We start from the raw sequence: 19,795 nt of genomic DNA, 5'->3' as shown, positions 1-19,795 counted from the left end.
TGTCATTAGAAATGTGGACCAAAATACATATACACATACATACATAACATGTCTGGTCCCCTGCAAGGGCCAAAAGTCAGGTATGGTACCCATGGGGCAGCAGGTCAGATCAAAAATTTGTGGTGAGTGTTTCCATTTTTTAAGTCATTTTCATCATGAAAAAAATTAAACAAGAATTTAGCAGTTAAAATCATATTTCTAAACCATTCAGAAAGGGTTGATCCACGAGGACTGTCCCAGTCATGGGGCTCCACTATGTATTAAAAACGGTTATTTATGTGTATGTGTGTGTGTGTGTGTGTGTGTGTGTGTGTGTGTGTGTGTTTGTGTGTGTGTACAGGGCAAAGCTCAATCAGTTAGTGTAACACAAAGTGTTGATGATGAAAGTCATTGATAACTACTCATCACAAATGTGCCTGGATGTAGGTTAAAGGCTGAATTTATACACAGAACAGTTTAACCAAAAAAAACATTTTCTGAAAATGAAGATTTCCTGTTTTAGAAAATAAAAAAAATACCTGTTGACTTTTTAATTAACTTGGTTCAGCCAATCAGAAGCCGGCCTGAGATTTATAGCAGTGTTTATGTGAAACTGATTTGTGGAGCAATGAAATCCCTTCTGAAGTTATATTACAGTACCGATTGAACTGTTTGACAGGCGCGTGGGTTGACCAGCGGCCCAGATTTCTGTGCGTCAGCTTCCTGTCGATGCGTCACACGGATCCTGTGCGTCTCGTTTCACGGCAGCTTTTTTGAACACATGCGCTGTTACGCCGTCGTGAACTTGCAGAACATGAAAGCTCTTACGTTTGGCCTGACGCTTGTTCGACAGTAGGTGCATGAGGCGTTTACACTGAATATTTCTGAGGAATGAGCTGTGTGTTGGCTTCACTATGGTCTGGTCTCTGTGGACTGACTCCGGATACAGTATCAGTATAGTCAGAACTGGGAGGTGACTGAGTTTAATAGCAAACGTATTAAAGTCATTTTCGTGTAGCCTGTTATTGCTTTAAAACCTGTACAGGGCTGAAGCGTGTGGTCTGCGTGTATCTGGCTTTAGTTAGACAGATGCTACATTATTAGCCTTTCTATTTTTAACCCACTGTAAGCAAACTGCAGTTCCCCAGAACAACCACCTGAGGTCAGAAAAAGTCATCCTGTCCATGGATGAATGAAGCCCACACTGTCCTGACATAATAAGTGACGTCACACTAAAACAAGTTTCTCGGTTCTAATAACATTACTTTAATGGATATAGTATAGTAACTTATTATGGTTTGTGAGCTGTTTTCATCCAGGCTAAATATTTTTTTTTAAATCTTCCAAAAGTTCACATCAGTTATTCTGAAGACAAATCCAACAGCTGTAGCCCGTGGGAGACACTAGAGCTCCAACAATAAATCAGCTGACAGAATACTAATGGGCACCTGCACCATCAATTCACTATTGAGTATCAATTTGTCGTAGGAGATTTCCACCTTTCTCTGTATATTATTGTAATGTTGTAATAAACAACATTGAAATGTGATATTAACTCTTGTACTCTGACTTTGATAAATCCTTTATTTCCTGCTGTGGGGAGACACAGTACAACAAAGAAGGCTTGCTACAAGGTACAGTGTGAGTCAGGATTTCTATACCTAAAAATCTCTCTCATGCATTCTTAGCACCTTACACTAATCTGCTCTTCCTCCACCCAGGCCAGGCTATAGATTCACCCTTGTCTCAGACTGGGAAGCAGCAGGCTGAAGCTGCAGGCCGGTACCTGAAAGATGTGAAGTTCAGCAACGTGTTTGTCAGTGATATGCTGCGGGCCCAGCAGGTACCATGCTGCAGTTTTACTGTGCAAAATAGCTGAATGAATCTTAATATGAAAAATGAATCAGTACCTCTAATGGAAATATGGACATCCACAAGACTGTTTGTTGTATACATTAAAGCTGGGTTTATTTCTGCACCATCTCATGCTGTGGCATTGTTCCTGTGAGCAATAATAACCATAGGGTCCACAGCAGAAATCCTAAAAATGCACAAGTGACTTTGTTCTAACCAGGGAACTCACGCCTGAGAAAAATAGAAAGTTTATAAAACTTCCTCTCTTCATTTCTTTACACTGATAACGATGGTGTTTCTTAGTGTGTGTTCTTTTTCTTACAGACGGCTGAAACAATAATGAAACACAACAGCAGTTGTTCTGTTCTACAGATGGTGTGTGACCCTTTACTGAAAGAGATTGTAAGTGACACTTCCTCTGTGTGATTTTTTAATATTATAGCTAAAATATTTTCTCACCCATTAGTAAACAACTTGAGCAATCCAGTTAATGACTTATTGTTCTTCAGAGCTTTGGGATAGCAGAGGGCAGACCAGTGCAGGATGTGAAAGACATGGCCAGGGCAGCTGGTCAGTCATTTCCAGGCTTCACACCTCCAGAGGGGGAGACGCAGGAGCAGGTGAAGCTGGGGCGATGGTTCAGAAAGGGTGGATTAACTGTTATTCTGTTTTTATCTATCCTACTTTCTTATCTTGGAAGCCCCCTGTTAATTAAAACTGCTTGGAATAAGCAATTACCTCTCAGTTAAGAATATGTTTTCTAGGTGTGAGTCCATGGGCTAATATCACCTCACCTTTTGAAAAAAGCATCCTTGAGTTTTGCACATACAATGCTAAAATTATCATTATAATAAAAAAGATTTATGCACAATTACCTATAGTTGTAAATATCCCTGATTCAGTGCACACTTTTTACCACTTGGTGGCAGAAATCCTTCATCTCCTCAGTGACTTTCCCCTGCAGGGATGTAATGTGCTATGCCATGGCCAATCCACATGGCTGCATTTTTCATCCAGCTGCCAAAGCACTTGGTGTTAGACTAACAACTGCAGATATGCAAAGAAAGATTGAAGTGTCAGTGCCAGTGAGAGGCTTCCTTCCCTGCTTTTCTAATCAAGTCACAGGTTGTTGCATAAGCATGAAGACAAAAATGGCATGTCTGTTTTGAGGAGAAAGGTTCTGATAAGGTTGTATTGTTTTAAATATGAACATTACTTTTATTCCTTCACAGTTGCAGATAATATTTCTATGGCATCCAGTATGCTGTTAGTGTAGAAAGGAAACAAAACAGAAGCTGGGAGCAGTTTATAATAGACTTATACCCTGTTCAGGTGAAGGAGCGGGTCAAAAAGTTTATGGAGAAAATGCTCCAGCAAATTGGCAACGAACACTGGCACCACAGAGTGGAGGATGAAGCACCCTTATCTGCTCCAACAGAAAGATCTCCTGTGGAGGGGAAGGCGGACGATGGAGTGAAGGGCATCCCAGTCCATGCTTTGATTGTCACCCACGGGGCGTACATGTGTGTGGCAGTGCGCCACTTTGTGGAGGAGTTACAGTGCTCTCTGCCTCAGGGTTCTGACAAAGCACATATCTTCTCTTTAAGTCCTAACACAGGTCTGTGCCGGTTCCTACTAACCCTGAGAAAAGAGGACAGCATGTTCAAATTGTCAGAGATCCACTGTGTGTTCATCCACAGGGGGGACCATGTTAAACAGTAGGATCAACCACAGGGCACTGCTTTTGAAGGTTGTGTAGACTGATGGTTTGTGTTGCAGAACAGGGTCATCGTCACTGTTTTACTGTCTGGTTGTTCATTACTGTAAATCTGGGCAGACTTGTGCTCCGGTGAGTCCGTATTTCTGTGAGTGACTACTGAACTGAATTATCTAAAAAACACTGGACAGTTTCAGTAGCTACCAGTCACATTGGTTGCTTTTTGCTTTATTGTCACTGTTTGTAGCTAAAATTTCTGTCAGACTTGAACAATCCGGGATCTTGTGTGTTTCTGGTGGTATCTGACATTTGCCCATAGCAAGAGATGATATAAAAACTCCTATACCACAACATTCAGTCAACAGTGGTTCTCGTTTGTTAATCTATGCATAATGTAGTTTGTATTTTGCATTTTGATTTACATATTGAGCCTATAATTTCAGCATGCGAGCATGTTTTGTAATTTGCACCCCATAAAAAATGTTGCACCATTTGATTACATTTATTTGATGTGGATTACATCATTTAGACATTATTTGTTTATTTGTTCAGGCCCATTAATTTGCCAGTTACATTATTAATAGGTTTTGAGCATGGTGCCCAATAATCAATATAAATCAAATAATCAATAAATATGTGCCTTGTGTGGTTTTGAAAAACAAAATAATGTGAAGGAGTTTATTTGTTCTTCTGTTCTTCACCCTTAGTCACCAAAACCTGAACCCAGACATGTGGACTCAAGACCAGTGTAAACGTGAACGAAACACAAGTCCCACATTCAACAGAATAGCTACTATTTATTTTTCCACATCAGAAAGAAAACAAGAAATATATAAATAATGAAACTCTAGGTTAGAGAAGATGTCAATAAATAAATATGATTTCATTGCTGTGACTTCTGGTGTCCGGCACCTGATATTTGTTACTGAATGGCTGCACATGGCCCATTTTTACCATGTACCAGTCATTTTTTCTTCATATTTATGTACAAATATTCCTAATTACTTATAGATTACACATTTTTACATATTCAAAACCTACATTGCCACATCTGGTTTAAAATTAACTTACAAAAGAGGTTAAAGGACAGCAGGACATTGGCTCAAACTTGCTTCATGATTATGTTAAATGTTGCCAAACTTATCCTTCATCTGTTATTCTAACAGAAGCTCCATGCAGGTCACTGTGATGTAACAAGGTTCATGGATACATTAGTTATTGTGATAGTTTCATAAAAACAAATCCTTTCAATTTTATCTTTTCTCAGAAGTTATGCAACACAAATGCTTTCATGTGACCACAAAAGATAACAAATCACTCTCTAATGTCAGTAGAACTCCAACTCCAAACTCCACCAAGGGTCTTACTCTTGCTCTGCCCTGTCTGCGATATTGGTCTTGACAGGACTGACAGGCAGATTAGGCTGTAAAACCCGCAGTGGGTCATCACAGGAGGTGATGGTCTCTTTGGACACAGCACCAGTCTGGTCATGCTGACGCTGCCCTTTGAATGTGTCCTTGTGATCTTTTGCCGAATGTGACAGATGTGGCTGTGATCTTAGTGGATCAGAGGGGTTCACCTCTTCACTCCTCCTGCGTCTTTTTACCAAAGGACCAAGGAAGGTCTTCAGCAAGGTTGAGGAGGGTTCAGGTGGCTGCTGGCTAGTGGTCCGCCGCTCATCCCTCGCCATTTTGAGCAGCTGACTCCAACTTGTAGAGTAAAACATATGCTGAAGGTCCGTCAGACCAAAGCTATCCTGAAAGAGACATCCTCCTTTGTCCCTTTGCCTCTGTTCAGTAGAAAAAAGCAGACATACAAAATGTTAAAGGTTACTGTTTGCCCATTTCCCAATTTGAAATTAAGAAAATTCAGAATTCAAATTAAAAAAAATAAAAATACAGAGTTGAACAGCTCTCCCTTTAAGTCCATACAGAGGCAGCATTTTCCTCTCAAGCCAAATATTGACACATAGTTGTTCACATCTGTTGGTACTGGCAAAACAACTGTAAGAAGACAAGTTTAAACATGTCATTGTCGGTCATATAAGAAAAATATTTAATCTACTATAAAAGTTTAAAAGTTTTAGAAGGTTTTAACTTGAACATCATTGGCTGCTAGAAGTCTCATTTCTGTGTACCCTTCATAATGTAATTACATTTTTATCTCCATGTACAAATACATTAACAGCTATTTAAGACACAATTGTAAAACATGCTTTGGCTGTCTGATTAATGAACTAGAGAAAAAAGTTGCCCTTAGCATCCAGTATGCTTAGAGATTAATCAAATCATTTATATGGAAGCCAATTTCATGCAAAAATGCTGAATTTCATTGATTAACTCAGCTCCGAGTAGAAACATCCAATACCAACGGCCATATCTGAATGTGGTCCTGTGTGAAATCTGTTCTGCAGATGTTGCGGCCGTTGCTCTGGGTCCTGGATCCTTGGTCTACAGTCCACCAGCACAGACACATGTACTCCGGTCAGGATGAGTGAGAAGAAAACCAGTTGCATGATCAGTGGGGATGTTTTGCTCTTTTTACTCTAGCAGTACAAATGTTCAGCACAGTGTGTAGGCAGCTAGTGGAGTAGGCTAAAGTCCAACAGGTCTATTTAAACAGGCTTGATAAACTGGTTAACTCATTTACCAAACTGACTGAAAGACTTTCCATGGTTAAGGGTCGCCTGGATGGGCCTTTAATTAATTGTAGACATGTAGTATCCCACTTCCTTCCAGTCTAGCCCCTAACTGGCGTCTGTGTTTCGAAAGCTTCGCAACATCATGTGGTTGTCATATTTGCACCTTATTCAAAGAAGTAACAAATTACCCTGAGCACTTGGCAGTTCTACTTTTTTTTATTGTAAACCCTTGAAAAGTTGGTGTTTGGAGTTCCCAGTGTTTTTATTTCCAAAATATTTCTTGAAACTTACCCAGACAGACTATAGACCTACATAGGTCAGCACAAACACCAAGTAGTGGATAATTATTCACTATGCAACTAGAACCTCTCCGGCCTGATATCTTCATACATTGATCTGACCTGCTGTGTACTGACCAACAGCTTCTGCCGTACCTTAAAATTTTATTCAATATTGTTTGACCTTAGTGTTATGTCGAGGAAACTACATTACATGTACAAACCATGAATTAAAGTGGTACCGCAATTTCCACGGTCTGTTTCAAATGTCCCCGTTATGGCTGTTTTTGAGCTTTACCAGCAGGGGGCGCCACATACTGGCTCAAGGTAAATTAAACAGGACTGTTGCTTGAGATTTTCATCGGCTCTCAGTTCAGGGACAAGAAGAATAAACTAAGTCAAACAGCACAACTTTGAAACATTCAATCACAACAAATTTTACAAAACGTCTTTTATTACCATCTCAGGAATACAGTTCACTGCTGTGCACAGCACATACGTACAAAAATAAAAGGAAAACCATTTGTAATATAGTATTTTACTTACTCATCATATTTTTCAGAAACAAATGATTGGAGAAGTCTGTTGTTTCAAAGTAATTTACAATCATTTCAATAATCTGAACTAAGGCAGAAGGTGAGGTATATGTTAAAAAAGAGGAGGGGGACTCAGAGGAAGCACTCTCCCCTCAGTGTGGGAATAGAAAACTGAGAGAGAAACACAAAGGCTGCTGGCACACAGGGACACACACACACACACACACACACACACACATACACATGCACGCACACATGCACGCACACAAGTCTGATCCCAGATCCTGACAGACCTCCAGTGCCCTGTGAACCAGCACATTTAAAACCAGCTGAACAGGTATGATAAGCACAATGGCAAAATCCAGACACTGGATCCTTAATCAAAGTGGTAACACATACCTAGTCCAATCAGAACTCTATATGCATAACAGGGAATTAAGAAAGTAAGGGTTAATGTTGAAAGATGACATTTTTTCTTACCATTAATTGTCTCAGTTACTGCAGTATCATACAGCCCTTTCTGCCTTGAAATAACATCATGGAAAAGTTTTTAATGGGGTAATAGTTACTTTAGATTTTCAGTTCTCAAGCTTTGAAAATTCAACACCAAGCAACGTTTCTTTGTGTGTAAACAGCATCATCTCCCTCAGTTCAAACGTATTATGTGTCTAACAGCTTACGAGCCATTAAACTTTACATTTAAAAATTCCCATTCTGACACTCAAACTACCACTTTATTGTGCTAACAGTGTCCTCTGAAACATGCCATAATTAATCAGAAATAAACTGTAAGTTAAGGTTTTCATCAAATCCAAGTACTTTTGATCTTACATGTCAGCTTGTATTGATGAACGCACAGCATCTAGCCCTGCTCTGTAAATTGCACTCCTTAAAAAAATGTTGCACCTTTTGTATATTTTGACAAATAGACAAAATACATCTCCAACCTCATTACCATCAAATCAGCCCAGAAAAAGCTACGAGCAATCGTTTTCTGATCATAGTGACATGATAAAGGCTGATAAGTCAAAATAAATAAAAAGATGCTCAAGGCAAAATCCCCCAAACACAATTATTTTTAATGTAAAAAAAAAAAAAAAAAAAAAACATTGAACATGACATCCTGGGAGTGTCAAGTTGCTCTGGATCACAGTATTCAGTCTACCAGACAGTCTGTTAACTCAAGTATCCCTTTCCTGGAAGCATTGATTCATTTTATGTGGCCTTGTGCTACATTAACTACCAGCTTAAACCACAGTCAGTGCTTTCTTGTGACAGACGTCCCTCGGTCGTCTCTGTGTTACTTTTTCCAAACTTCTCATCTTTATCGTCTCCTGTGAGGAGGCTACAGTACATCAGCTTGCATCCTCACACAATGCCCTGTTCTTCTTGACTCAAGGTTAATTAATCTGATACCATCTCTACTGTCACTTTGGCAGAAACAGAACATGACAGGAGTGTGCTCAGTCAGACACTCAGACACACATACACACACACACACACACACACACACACACACACACACACACGCACACACTCATTCTGACCAGATACTGGCACATTCGTCTCTGCTACTAGACAGAAGCTGGAGCTTAAAGGGCGTGTAAACCATTGCTCACAGACATTTTGTCAGTGCATAACAGTAATGTTAGAAATAACATGAGGTAAAATATGATAACATATATCTACAAGAGACTTGCTACTTTCTATTAATCATATTTTACCATTGACCGGTAGTTTGCTACTTACAGAATATTGCAGTTCAAATTCCAAACCATCATTTCGACATCATCAAAATTCAAGTTCACTTGCACCCCATTTCAATGTTAAAATGACGCTGCTCTTCATTGCACATTAACAGACAACTGTTGTTGTCTTAACTGAGAAATGACCTGACAGGTGCAGAGCTCCATAAAATAGCGAAGTAAAAAATATGGACCGGAAAGCACGGCGTCAGTAACTCAAAGGACAAAAAGCACACATCTCCGACCTTGGCACAGAAATGGCTCAGATGTTTGGGACAAGAATCCCAGAGCCCTGCAGTGACTATCCAGTCTAACATCAACCAAACAGGGCCCCACCAGTCTTATTTACCCTGCATTACCCACGTCCTCACCAAGTTAAACACACAAGCAGTGCACATATAAGTCCTCTGAACATCACTGCTATCTTCAACTTTGTTAGCACTTTGTCCTCCTCTCCTTCCCCCTCGTCTCCAAAATGTAAAACTATAAATCTGAAAGAAAAGCTTGAAGCAGCTGTTATATTCAAGTATGGTATGCTGCATACACAAAGACTGAATCAACAGCTCTGAAACAACCCTTTGGTTCACTGCTTTTTGTAACATTGCTCAGTCTTTTTTCACAAGAATCCATACTGTGACTCAGCAACCAATCTGATTAATGCAGAAATCTCTGGGATCGATCCACATCATCTCAGTATCAGTCAGACTGAGTTACCTGAAGGTTTGTTCACAAATCCCAAGCTCATCAGCTCTGAAGCCGTTGCCACTCTCTCTACAGCTTTTATTTACACTAGTTTAAATGAACACAGTGAATTGACCATCAGTGACTTCCACTGTAACTCTATGTATGTCTGCATGAGCAGGTTATATTGTAAGTGCCAAATATCAGTCCAGTGTGAAAGTCAAAAACCTACAGCCATCACTTTTGCTAACTCGATATTTTCAAAAAACAAATTCAATAAATTAGTGTGAGTCAACAACAAAGTGTCGAGTCTACAGACCAATTGCAACAGACTGCACCAGCTTAATTCGACCTGTAACATGTAAAGCAGACCGAAACGGACAAAGTTTTGCTTCATAGTGTCAGGTCTATGAAATTCGGCTATACGGATACCACACACAATGAAAGACAAAAAAACCTTTTAAGTACCTGTAAAACTGAACAGCTCCACACACATACTTAAAGTAAATGCATGCCCACACACGCAGGACACAATACACACACTCTGGCCTAATGATCCAGCTACAAAATTTGTGAAAGTAAAACCTGGGATTGTCAAAGCTCCCTTAGACATGATGGGGGTGTCGAGTGCTGAATCTAAATCTAGCGTTCCAACATTAACAAGAGGCTCCACTGGGTCCTGTGCAGCATAGAGGCTCAAAAACCTCTGGCCCTCTAGGAATTGGGCCGGTGGTGTCTGAGGGAGTGATGACTTGCGTTTCATTCCTATTTCTGACTTGAGCACCACATTTCTCGCATGCAAGGATAAGGGGGCCGCAAATAGGAATTCAAGGCACTGCCGCCTCATGACAAAGCAGGAAAAATCACTCCGCCATATTTGCAAGTGCTCTAGTTGCCCTGACAGTGACAGACACAATCAAACACAACAGATGAGAAAAGTCCAAGTCCTTGATGAATGACAACAACAACAACAAAAAAAAATTAAAGTAAACAAGAAAATTTCATGCACACATTTCTCTTTTTCTTCTTCCTCTTCTTTTTAGGACATGGTGCTTTGAGGTAATAACGTATCCATTTCATTTCCAAAAAGAATGAGCTGTCATCCACTGACAGGGCAAGAACTCACCCAATTCCAGCAAGCACCCATAAAAACTAAGGGGACCAATGACACCTCTCCATTCCCTTCATATCACAAAATGATGAAAATCATAAAAGCAGCAAAGAATGGCATTTCCATGATTTCCTAATACAAAGAAAGCTACCCAAATATACATATAAAGTTTGAATAAATACTATCAGATATAGTTGTATTTCTTTCTTTTTCAGTCCATGTTGTCTTTTGTGTTTGTACGTACGTATATGGTATTTATGTTACCTGGGAAATAATCCACATGTGCAAATAGGTTTGTTATTGCCTGTTTTTGCTCATCATATTCGGGGTAGGAAGTGCGTTACAGTCATGGCAGTGGTCGCCTTGTTGCCCCTCTTCATGCGGCCATGCTTGCTGAGTGCTATGTAGGAACCTCTGTAGACCAGAGACTCGTAGGCATTGTAGTTGTTCGGGAGCAAACTCTCCTTGAACTTGCACTCGTCGTGGAAGACTGTCTGGAGAGGACAAAGACAGACGCCATGCATCTTAACCATCAGCTCAAGAGGAAAAGTATTTGTGGTCTGATGCTATGATGAAAAAATATTAAAAAGCTATTTAACAATGATCTTTTTTGTGCATTTGAACAATGCACAAAAAAGATCAATTTAGACTGTGGAGATTCGAGTCATGGTTGTTCCAAAGTAGGCAAACAGATTCACCTCTCAACCTCAAAGCTTCTTCAGAATGAAAGAAGTTTCTCTATCCTACTTTTGCTAAACTTGAAGAAATAGTTATTGGGAAATACATGTATTTGCTTTCATGCCAACATTGGATAGGAAGACTGATGCCACTCTCACGTCTGTACACTAAATATGAAGCTGCAGCAGGCAGACATTGACACACACAAAGGCTACCTGTGACTGATATGTGTCTTTATGTAAACAAAACCTAATGGTTCCCTGGCTCCAGCTATATATTTAGAAAAAAAAGCTATGATGTGGTATCAATCTCCTCTCTGCAAGACAGAAAATATGTGTATTTCCCCAAACTATTTAAAGCCACTCAAGCTCTAAAATAAAATAATAAACTATTCAATCAGCAGTGCTAGAAGAGTAAGCGTTTGACGTGAAATGAAGAAGATTTGAGGTAAAGCTGGAATCTATTTTCCACAGTCCTTTAATGTGAGAATGTCTCTAAATATCTCCCACTATAAAGAACACTATGACTGCTCTGCTATGCAGGGCTGACAATGCATGACTCACTGAGTGTGCAGCAGCACAGTGAATACTGCCCATCAGAGACCATGTGGCCTAATTCAATCTATTATCAGATCATCAGTCTGCTCACAGGCTAACGCTTCATCACTCGTGACCAGATAACAGACTCGTGTTCTGTGTGTCAGATATGTTGGCCACTGTGAGCAAGGCAGCAACGTATTAATAGCTGCTCGCATCACCTAAAGGTTATCTCCAGTGATTCTACAAATATACCTTTTCTGTGCAATGAGGACAAGAAGTGCGAGTTTAATTAAACTGTCAATTTAGATGAAATCACAGCTGAAAGAACAAAACATAAAACAGGAAGACACACAAAAAAAAAAAACACGGTGATGGAAGAAAACCTGATAGCAACGAAATATCTAGATTTGAATGTAAAGGATAAACAAAAACCCAGATCAGGAAATATTTCATGTATAACATATATCCCTGATATAATAGGTAATAATTGAAATGATACGTGACTATAGATATAGATGACTAGTTTTATGCTGTTTTGTATGCATTGACTGAGAGGTGATATTTGAGGATTGAATTAGTGTTTGTGTCTGCTTTACTTTTTCATTTGCTTTTCAAACTTCATCTTAAAGTTCTTTCCCTTAAAACTTAAAACATCCTCTAAGACATTCAGTAGCAGGGTCACATTAATGTCACACAATGACAAAACCATTGCTAAAGTATAGTGGGGATTTGTGAAGTGCTACATTTTAGTTTAAATTATAGCCCAGTAATGTATTACTCAGCTGAAGAGGTTTCTGCCTGTGTTCCAGTTGTCTGTCATAAAACAACAAATGACTGACAGTCAGGGTAGAAGCAGAGTGCTGAGGGGTTCTGTGTTTTGCCTGGCTTGAGTTCTGCAGCAATACACTGAAGAAACTAACATTACTCTGTGTGACTGCACCTGCAAACTGCAGCTTATAGGAAACATAAAAAATACTCTGTTCTGACCCAGACACTGTAATTACCTAAACTGCATGGATTAATAGGTTTTGTAGTGTTTAATACACAGTTGCAGTTTGGTAAGTGGAATGAGCAAGTACAAAGCAAGGAGTAATAGTGATCAGAAAACTTAGGTGCTATCCTGGCAGCTGTCCATTTTTAATAAAGATATATTTTCTTGGGCCCAGTTAAATAAAGATACAGCTGTTTTGGTGGTTACTGTAGAGGCAGCTGGTGCTGGTCAGGTGTGATGTGCATCGCACTGCAAAATAAGCGCTATATACCGTTAAAATCGATTTCCAGCTCTGCTGACAGGTTTTCCGTGCGTCAAGGGGTTTTCCCTCCTTCGCACACAAACGCGCAACCGCGCGTTTACATCTGTTAACCTCATCATTATTTACCCGTAGGCCAGCAGGCCAAGCGCACACGCTTTAAATAGAGCTTTATACATTCTTGGTGAAATGAAAATATATGGATTTCGCAACGCATGACGGTCGCTCCCCCCTGCCTGCAAACTGAGCAGGACTCCCATCTCAAAATATGAGACGCAAATAAAAAGATGTTGGATCAAGCTCGCGAGTGCGTCCTATTTTCAGGATCCCATTAACTAAAATTGCTGGACAATAAATGAAATACTGTGCATACCTACCGTTCCGTATAACCTTCCCCGGCTGTTCATTGCGACAAACAACTCACTCTTCACCCCGTATAGGCTCACCACTCCTCTCTCCACCGTAGAGATCTCGATCAGACCTGATCAGGGCAAAGAATATTTCATTAGAGGTGTTAAAGGAAAAAGCAAATAGCGGCTGATGATCCTGGCTGGTTCAGTGTTCTGACATGACGGCTGTAGCATTGTGCTCTCTCTGTCTCTGCGTCTGTGGGTGTAACCTTGCAGATTGCTGCGCAGCATGTCGAGCCTTTGTTCTGCATCTTTCACCCCATCTTACATTTGCATCCAGGCGCGCTGCCAATTAAGCGCATTCTGGTTATTGCAATAATTGCAGTAATTGCATTGGCGTGCACGGCTATTGGTCTCTGGACCGCCCTCACAACGCTGCGTAAAAATAAGTTGTGTCTAAAAGCGTCCATACATTCATGTCATGGTTGAGCTTGGGGAGGAGGGGAGAGGAAGGTGGTGTTAAGTACTGATGGAGACTTGTTTTTTAATAGATTTGTCTTTGCCGTGGAAGAAATTCAATGCTCCCTCAGAGTTGGATGACACATGATCATGCAAATTATTAAGAGGGGATAGACTAGCTGCTGATCACAGATCCATGCTTACTGACTCTGCCTCTCCTCTATGACTATTGCATTACATTGGTGGAGGTATAACTCACTGTACTGGTTTTCATTATGTACACCGTTTATCCTGCCGTCGGGGAGGATCTGAAGGTGAAACCCGATGCCCACGTTGCAGTAGAGCCTCCGCACTCTTTTGATGCCCAGCAGATAGTCACTCTCCCAGTTCAGCTCCGGTTTCTCCCCGGAGATCCCGAGTACAGAGCGGGAGAAGAGGGTCTCCCATCGTTTCTCCAGTAAAGTTGCATTCGTCCTGCTGCTCGGTAAAGGGTACGCTGACACGATCCCCAGCAGAAAGCCCAGGAGAACCACCGCGGTCAGCGTCCAGTGCGGCGTGCCGGCCTCGCAGGACATACTGACGAGGAACCTTTGCGCAACGGCCATCCGGTTTACCTTCGGGCCACGTGGTCGAAATTAATGACCCTAAAAATACCACTCTTCTTGTTTTGCTTTCTTCGGCATGCTGGCTGAGGGATATTTTTGGAGCGCAGATCAGGGGTTTGGGCATGAAACGCAAGCCTCGGCGCAGAGGAGGAGAGGAGACGGGAGAGTGCGCGGCAGAGCTGGAGGTGATGGTGATGGTGATGGTGATGTTGGTGGTGGTGATTACCATGTTTTGCAGCTCCTCCGCGCCCCTCTCTCTCTCTCACACACACACACACACACACACACTTTCTCTCTCTCTTCCCCCTCTCTGTCTGCCTCTCGCTAAGAGTTCAGAATAAATAAATCCTCTACCACTCACCAAAACCCTGTTTCAACCTTGCCAGGGATATCGCATCCCTGGATGACATCATGTTGAGTTCACCGCTGGGATAATACAGGGGTAGAGAGTGTGCTGAGAGCAGGGAAAAACACTAGTCTGTGGAGAGTTGAGGAGAATAGCGGACTGTCACTGCTTGACTGAAAGAAGAAATCTTATTGGTGACGCGATGGGGCACTCGGGCTGCTCCCAAATTGGGCCGGTGGTCAAATGTCTGTCAGGCCGCTTCCTTATTTAGAAGGAAGGTGTAAAAACAGGCCCACTTGTCACCGGAGAGCAATGACAGGGCTCTTGTGGTCCCACTTCTCCTGCTCCGACTTTCAAGAACATTCCCCCGCAAATCTGTGTTTTTCTGGCCTTAAACTGTCACATCACCGGGACCAAGGAGCCAACAGGGCGTCCACCGCCCGCCAGCCGCAAAGAGCAGGGTTCAAATCATCGGTGTCTACCAGCATCCGCCCTGCTGACGTGTCCTTGAGCAAGACACTGAGTCCCATTGAGATCTACGGCGCGGTGGTTTAACGGAGGCCCACGGTGGTGTTTTAATAAAGTGTCGTGTTTTTAGGTGCGCCTTAACCCGTGCGAGACACTCGTGAGAACTGCGAGGAGCGAACTGGAAAGGCCTGTGATGAAATGACACACATTGTCAGCATGCCATTCTGTGCAACATGAAGCCTATCGTCTTTTCCATGTAACAGATAATGCCACCGGCGGCATGCCCATGTGGGGCCAGTGCAGTTGCGCACCGGCAGCCTCCTCCTGCACACATCAGTTCACCAAGATTTCCAAAGGATGGCACCATTTCCAAGTTCTTAATCAGACTCTCTTGTGCAGCCCTCAATCCTCACTAGACCAGGAGCCATGAAGCCGAAAAAACATAAATTAAGATTTTGATGAAAACAAATCACAGCTATGATGACTTAATGGTCTAAACTGTCTAAACTAGAGGTTGGCAATCCATGTTCCTTGAAGGTCACAATTCCTGCTTGTTTTCCAGCTGTAGATACCAATTCACTTTGTCTCCCCTCACTCCACCTCATCTGAGATGATGTGTTCCAGCTTCTGATTGGCTGAACACACCTGATCTAGGTAATCAGAGGTGAGTAGGGCAGGGATAGTGGGAAAACAAGCAAGACAGTGGCCCTCAAAGAACATGGGTTGCCCACCTCTGTTAAGCAAATTCTATTCTGTCTGTTCAAAAACTGCATCATATATCTGAGTCTCAAAATTGGATATAAGAAGATTAGTCAAAGACAATATATCATGGACAATACAGCTCTTTTATTATGTATAAAATCTATTTGGTAGCTGCATATTTATACACAGTCTGATGGATGTATAATGAAAATATAACAACATTTTTTTAAGTCTGAATGTATATATGACAACAAGTGACTGAAATGTTGCAAAAACGTGATTAAAAAACAGATTTCTCACATCTGAATATAATGACTTCTTAACATAGTCTAGCCATTGGCACTTTTTTTGTCTTAATCAAATAAGACATTTGGTTGATAAGTACAAGGACTGAAAACCCCACCCATCCAGTTAAACATATCTGTGACATTCATCTATTAGACAATATAACAGATGTCTGATAAGAAGAAACAAGTGGTTATGTAAGACCAAGAGAGCAGTACTGACAATATAATAAGGTTTCTTATTTCAACAGCTGCATCAGAAAGAAAACAAAATCTCAGTTGTGACAGGAAAAAAAAAAAAAAAACAGGAATTTTCAGCTTATGCAGCCTGTTTGGATAACGACCATGGGGAAAACTTTCAGCAATCTGCAGCTGATCTGATACACACTGACAGCAGACATCAGCCAAAGGTTCTGTGATGCTACCAAAGCTACGGGATAAACTGTGTAATGTTAAAATAAATTAAAGTTTTGAGGATGCTTTTCTACCATATCTATACAAATAATTTATCTTTTTCACAGGAACAGCCTTACCCTTGCATCTATACAAGATGCCAGACAGGCCCATAGCTTAATACGTGCTATTTTGTAATAAAAGCACAATAAATAAATACATATGTACAAAAATGTTTTGAAAAAAAAAATGTACAGGCACTTTTTCTGATACATCAGCTACTGCTAGGCAATATTTTCTGTGCATTTTAAAGTGAAAAAGCTCTTTTTTCCCCCCAGCAGTAACATCAACACAACACAGAAAACTTCTGCCATTACTTCTCCCATGCTGAGCGCTCTTCAGGCAATAAGATCCTTAAGGACTATTTCTATCTGCTGAACCCAATTCACGCCTCATGTAGGATCAGACAACATGGACACAAAACACTCGAATGAACTCACTCATGCTTCGCAACCCAAGCATGGTGTTTACACCAACCAGCCAGTTTAAAAAAGCTCAACTGAAGGCCACAATACACTGTAACATACAACATCAAATGGACATATGGACTTAATGTCAAACCTGTTTCTTTTAAGCAATGTGATAAACTGCACACACTACAGTCATATCACTTTTCATTAGCATAATACTTAAACATTAGTCATGCTCTCTCACTGTCTGTCCATGTTATCTACACAATCTCACACACAAACACATAAACGTACACTTCAACTGCAGCCCATCACTACAGTGCCTACTCATGCACCATTTTCATTAACCCAATGTTTCCATGTACTACATAATTTTTTGGTCTTATCAGGAATGGATACTATGAAATTGGCTTCTACCAGACACCACCCTACATGTTTGCTGTTTACATACAGAACTACATACTGTAACAAGCTTATCTGGATGTCCTATGGTAGATTGTCATTTAAGGATATAATAAAACATGAGGGTTATGCAGCAGGGAAAGTGTTTTTTTAGTCAGTGCCATAAGGACAGAATGCAACACTAAAACAAGGTACTAACCTGAGTTGAGTTTCCTGATCAGAAGCACAGTTAGAGGGGATGAGTAGTCTACTAAGAAGACTGTTCTTGATTATCGAGAAAGAGGACATCTGAAGCAGTATTCCAGTTCTAGTAAACAGCTTTGTTCTTAAACCACCACAGTCAAAAGCCTCACCTGAACAGGTTGCATAACCAAACTCCCATAGGGATATACAGTAAATGTTTATACAAAATATTTACAGTTCACTAACAGATGACAGAAGATGGGAGAAAACACAGAAGATGTGACCAATATGAGCTCAATTTTAAAAGGGCAGTCCCCTAATGGTCACTTCACCTGTCTAGCATACTTAGTCAGGAAGTTGTATCATGTGTTCTGATAATTGTCAAGTCTGAGAAAATAGCCATGATCTGTCATAGTGGTGTCATCAGTGTTATTAAGTTAGGCCTGAAATTGGATGATGGTATTTAACAACCAATTGACAAGATACTTCTTACTATTCTATCTCTTGATAGTCTCTGGACTCCATAGAGGTAAAATAATAAATCACTATAGTGCCGCTTCAAGTGTGTATTCTGTCCTGGATGGAAAAGTTCCCTGAATGGGTAGAAACACAGCATTAATCTATCCATTCGACCATTATGAGGAAAACAGGTCTGCCTCTACAGGATTACCAGTCTCCAAACTGGCTTAGTGTGTTATAAATGAGTGTGGTACAGGCCAACACTGTGTTTGGCAACTTGTTTTGAGTACAAAACAGGTAAACATAAGACGATGAGTACTTATGTAGCTGAGGTTGATGAGTTCTACAGTAAATCTGATTGAAAAAGACAAGGGACAGAAAAGATGTCACAAAAAGACGTTTTTACAGAGATACCTATAGAATTCAACAGCATTCGGTATAGAGTACCACACCTGTCCTGAGCACTCTGCATTGGTGGATAAACACATTGCTTGTGGCATTTTGTTTAGTTATCCACTTTCTATCATACCCTACAACAAATAGATCCACACCATTCCTTAGAGTAGATCTTTCATAAGAGAAAACATAGTTGTCAAGAAAGGCAATCTGGGAACAGCAGTGCATTGCTGAGTTCCACCAATGGAACCTGAATGATCAATTTGCTATTAATTTATGATACTCACACATTTTTCAAACTAAATTTAGTTTCTGAGGTCCTTTTGGTCAAACACAATTTGACTGGCCAGATAGATGGCGACAGCACCAAAGATGGCAGAGCAGGCGATGTAGGCAGTGACGGACTGTGTGAACTGAACAATCATGCCCATAAATAGGGTGGGGAAAACCTGAGAGAGGAGGAAGGTGCTGTCTAAGAGAGCAAAGTCCAAACCCACGCCACGTTTCTCATACCCCGATTCTGCCACGTCCTGTTTGGTGCCACTGGAGCTGTGAAAAAAACTGTCCTGGCTGTGTAGGCTGTGGTAGTACTCATAACTGTCCTGGCTGTAGAAGGCATCTCCATAGTGAGCTCCAGTTTCATGGTTCATTCCACCCTCGTCTTCCATAGGAGTCAAATTCACAGCATCCCACTTGGTTGTAATACCATTTTTATGTATGGTTTTGGTTTTCCTTTTTGGCATATAGACCTGAAATGGAACAAAATACTAATCAGCTTATCAATTGCACAGTTTGTCAACACACTTTCAGTCTTTACTAAGTTGATAGGTCTGTACTTACTTCTTTTTCTTTGTGGTAATGGCAGGTGAGTGTGTAAGGCAGAGTCTGTAGAGTGGCATATGCATAGCCCGTGAGAGCTGCCATTACAGTTACTAAGAAGACGCTCTTGGAAAGGCAGATGACCAAGGCAGAGACCGTGAAGCTCACCATACTGCTCAGGTAGACCCACTGCGAGCCAAAGCGGCGAACCAAGCGACTCATAACCAGTGAGAAGAAGGTTGAGGTAGCACATTGCAGGAACAGGCCAAGACTGCCCATACGAATACCTGAAAAAAAACAACAAGAATGTAATTAGTACTAGTGAGGGCTGCAAGGGTGACTGTCAAAGTTCTAATACTCTTCTGTTTTGGTGTTAGCTCAGAAATCATTTCCCTCTAAGGTCTGATATGGTGTCCAATCCACAGCATGTTCAGCTAACACTACAAGCTC

General features: G+C 41.0%; 4 protein-coding genes across 5 annotated transcripts in view; 1 reads left to right on the top strand and 3 right to left on the bottom strand.

Moving 5' to 3' along the window:
* Positions 1-725: 725 nt before the first annotated feature.
* Positions 726-4,214, top strand: tigara (TP53 induced glycolysis regulatory phosphatase a). The gene is made up of 6 exons (XM_026311568.2): positions 726-831; positions 1,576-1,613; positions 1,701-1,822; positions 2,158-2,235; positions 2,343-2,453; positions 3,166-4,214. Exons 1-6 carry the CDS (start codon positions 761-763, stop codon positions 3,553-3,555), a joined length of 810 nt encoding a protein of 269 aa, XP_026167353.1. The 5' UTR covers positions 726-760; the 3' UTR covers positions 3,556-4,214.
* A 113-nt stretch (positions 4,215-4,327) lies between these two features.
* Positions 4,328-6,075, bottom strand: LOC113133090 (uncharacterized). Its single transcript, XM_026311647.1, has 3 exons — positions 5,918-6,075; positions 5,450-5,553; positions 4,328-5,339 (listed from the first exon to the last, which is right to left on the bottom strand). Exons 1-3 carry the CDS (start codon positions 6,063-6,065, stop codon positions 4,914-4,916), a joined length of 678 nt encoding a protein of 225 aa, XP_026167432.1. The 5' UTR covers positions 6,066-6,075; the 3' UTR covers positions 4,328-4,913.
* Positions 6,076-6,937: 862 nt separating this feature from the next.
* Positions 6,938-15,362, bottom strand: LOC113133057 (fibroblast growth factor 4B). The gene is made up of 3 exons (XM_026311585.2): positions 14,078-15,362; positions 13,387-13,490; positions 6,938-11,036 (listed from the first exon to the last, which is right to left on the bottom strand). The coding sequence occupies exons 1-3, from the start codon at positions 14,421-14,423 to the stop codon at positions 10,860-10,862; spliced, it is 627 nt and encodes a 208-aa protein (XP_026167370.1). The 5' UTR covers positions 14,424-15,362; the 3' UTR covers positions 6,938-10,859.
* Positions 13,474-19,795, bottom strand: part of LOC113133056 (solute carrier family 45 member 3) — a 33,956-nt gene continuing 27,634 nt past the window's right edge. Inside the window, exons 5-7 of one of the 2 annotated variants that reach the window (XR_003295949.1) lie at positions 19,367-19,632; positions 17,688-19,275; positions 13,474-13,490 (exon numbers count right to left, since the gene is read on the bottom strand). Coding sequence is in view for 1 of the 2 variants with exons in the window: in XM_026311584.1 (XP_026167369.1) it covers positions 18,832-19,275; positions 19,367-19,632 (710 nt within the window). In the remaining variant the exon portion in view is untranslated. Of the gene's footprint in view, positions 13,491-16,152; positions 19,276-19,366; positions 19,633-19,795 lie in introns of those variants that run through there. The other variant, XM_026311584.1, reaches the window with a different exon arrangement.

Source organism: Mastacembelus armatus, chromosome 6, assembly GCF_900324485.2.
Source record: "Mastacembelus armatus chromosome 6, fMasArm1.2, whole genome shotgun sequence".
In the NCBI taxonomy this organism is placed as follows: domain Eukaryota; kingdom Metazoa; phylum Chordata; class Actinopteri; order Synbranchiformes; family Mastacembelidae; genus Mastacembelus; species Mastacembelus armatus.
The sequence above is the reverse complement of the archived record's forward strand: the minus strand, read 5'-3'. Positions and strand labels throughout refer to the sequence as shown.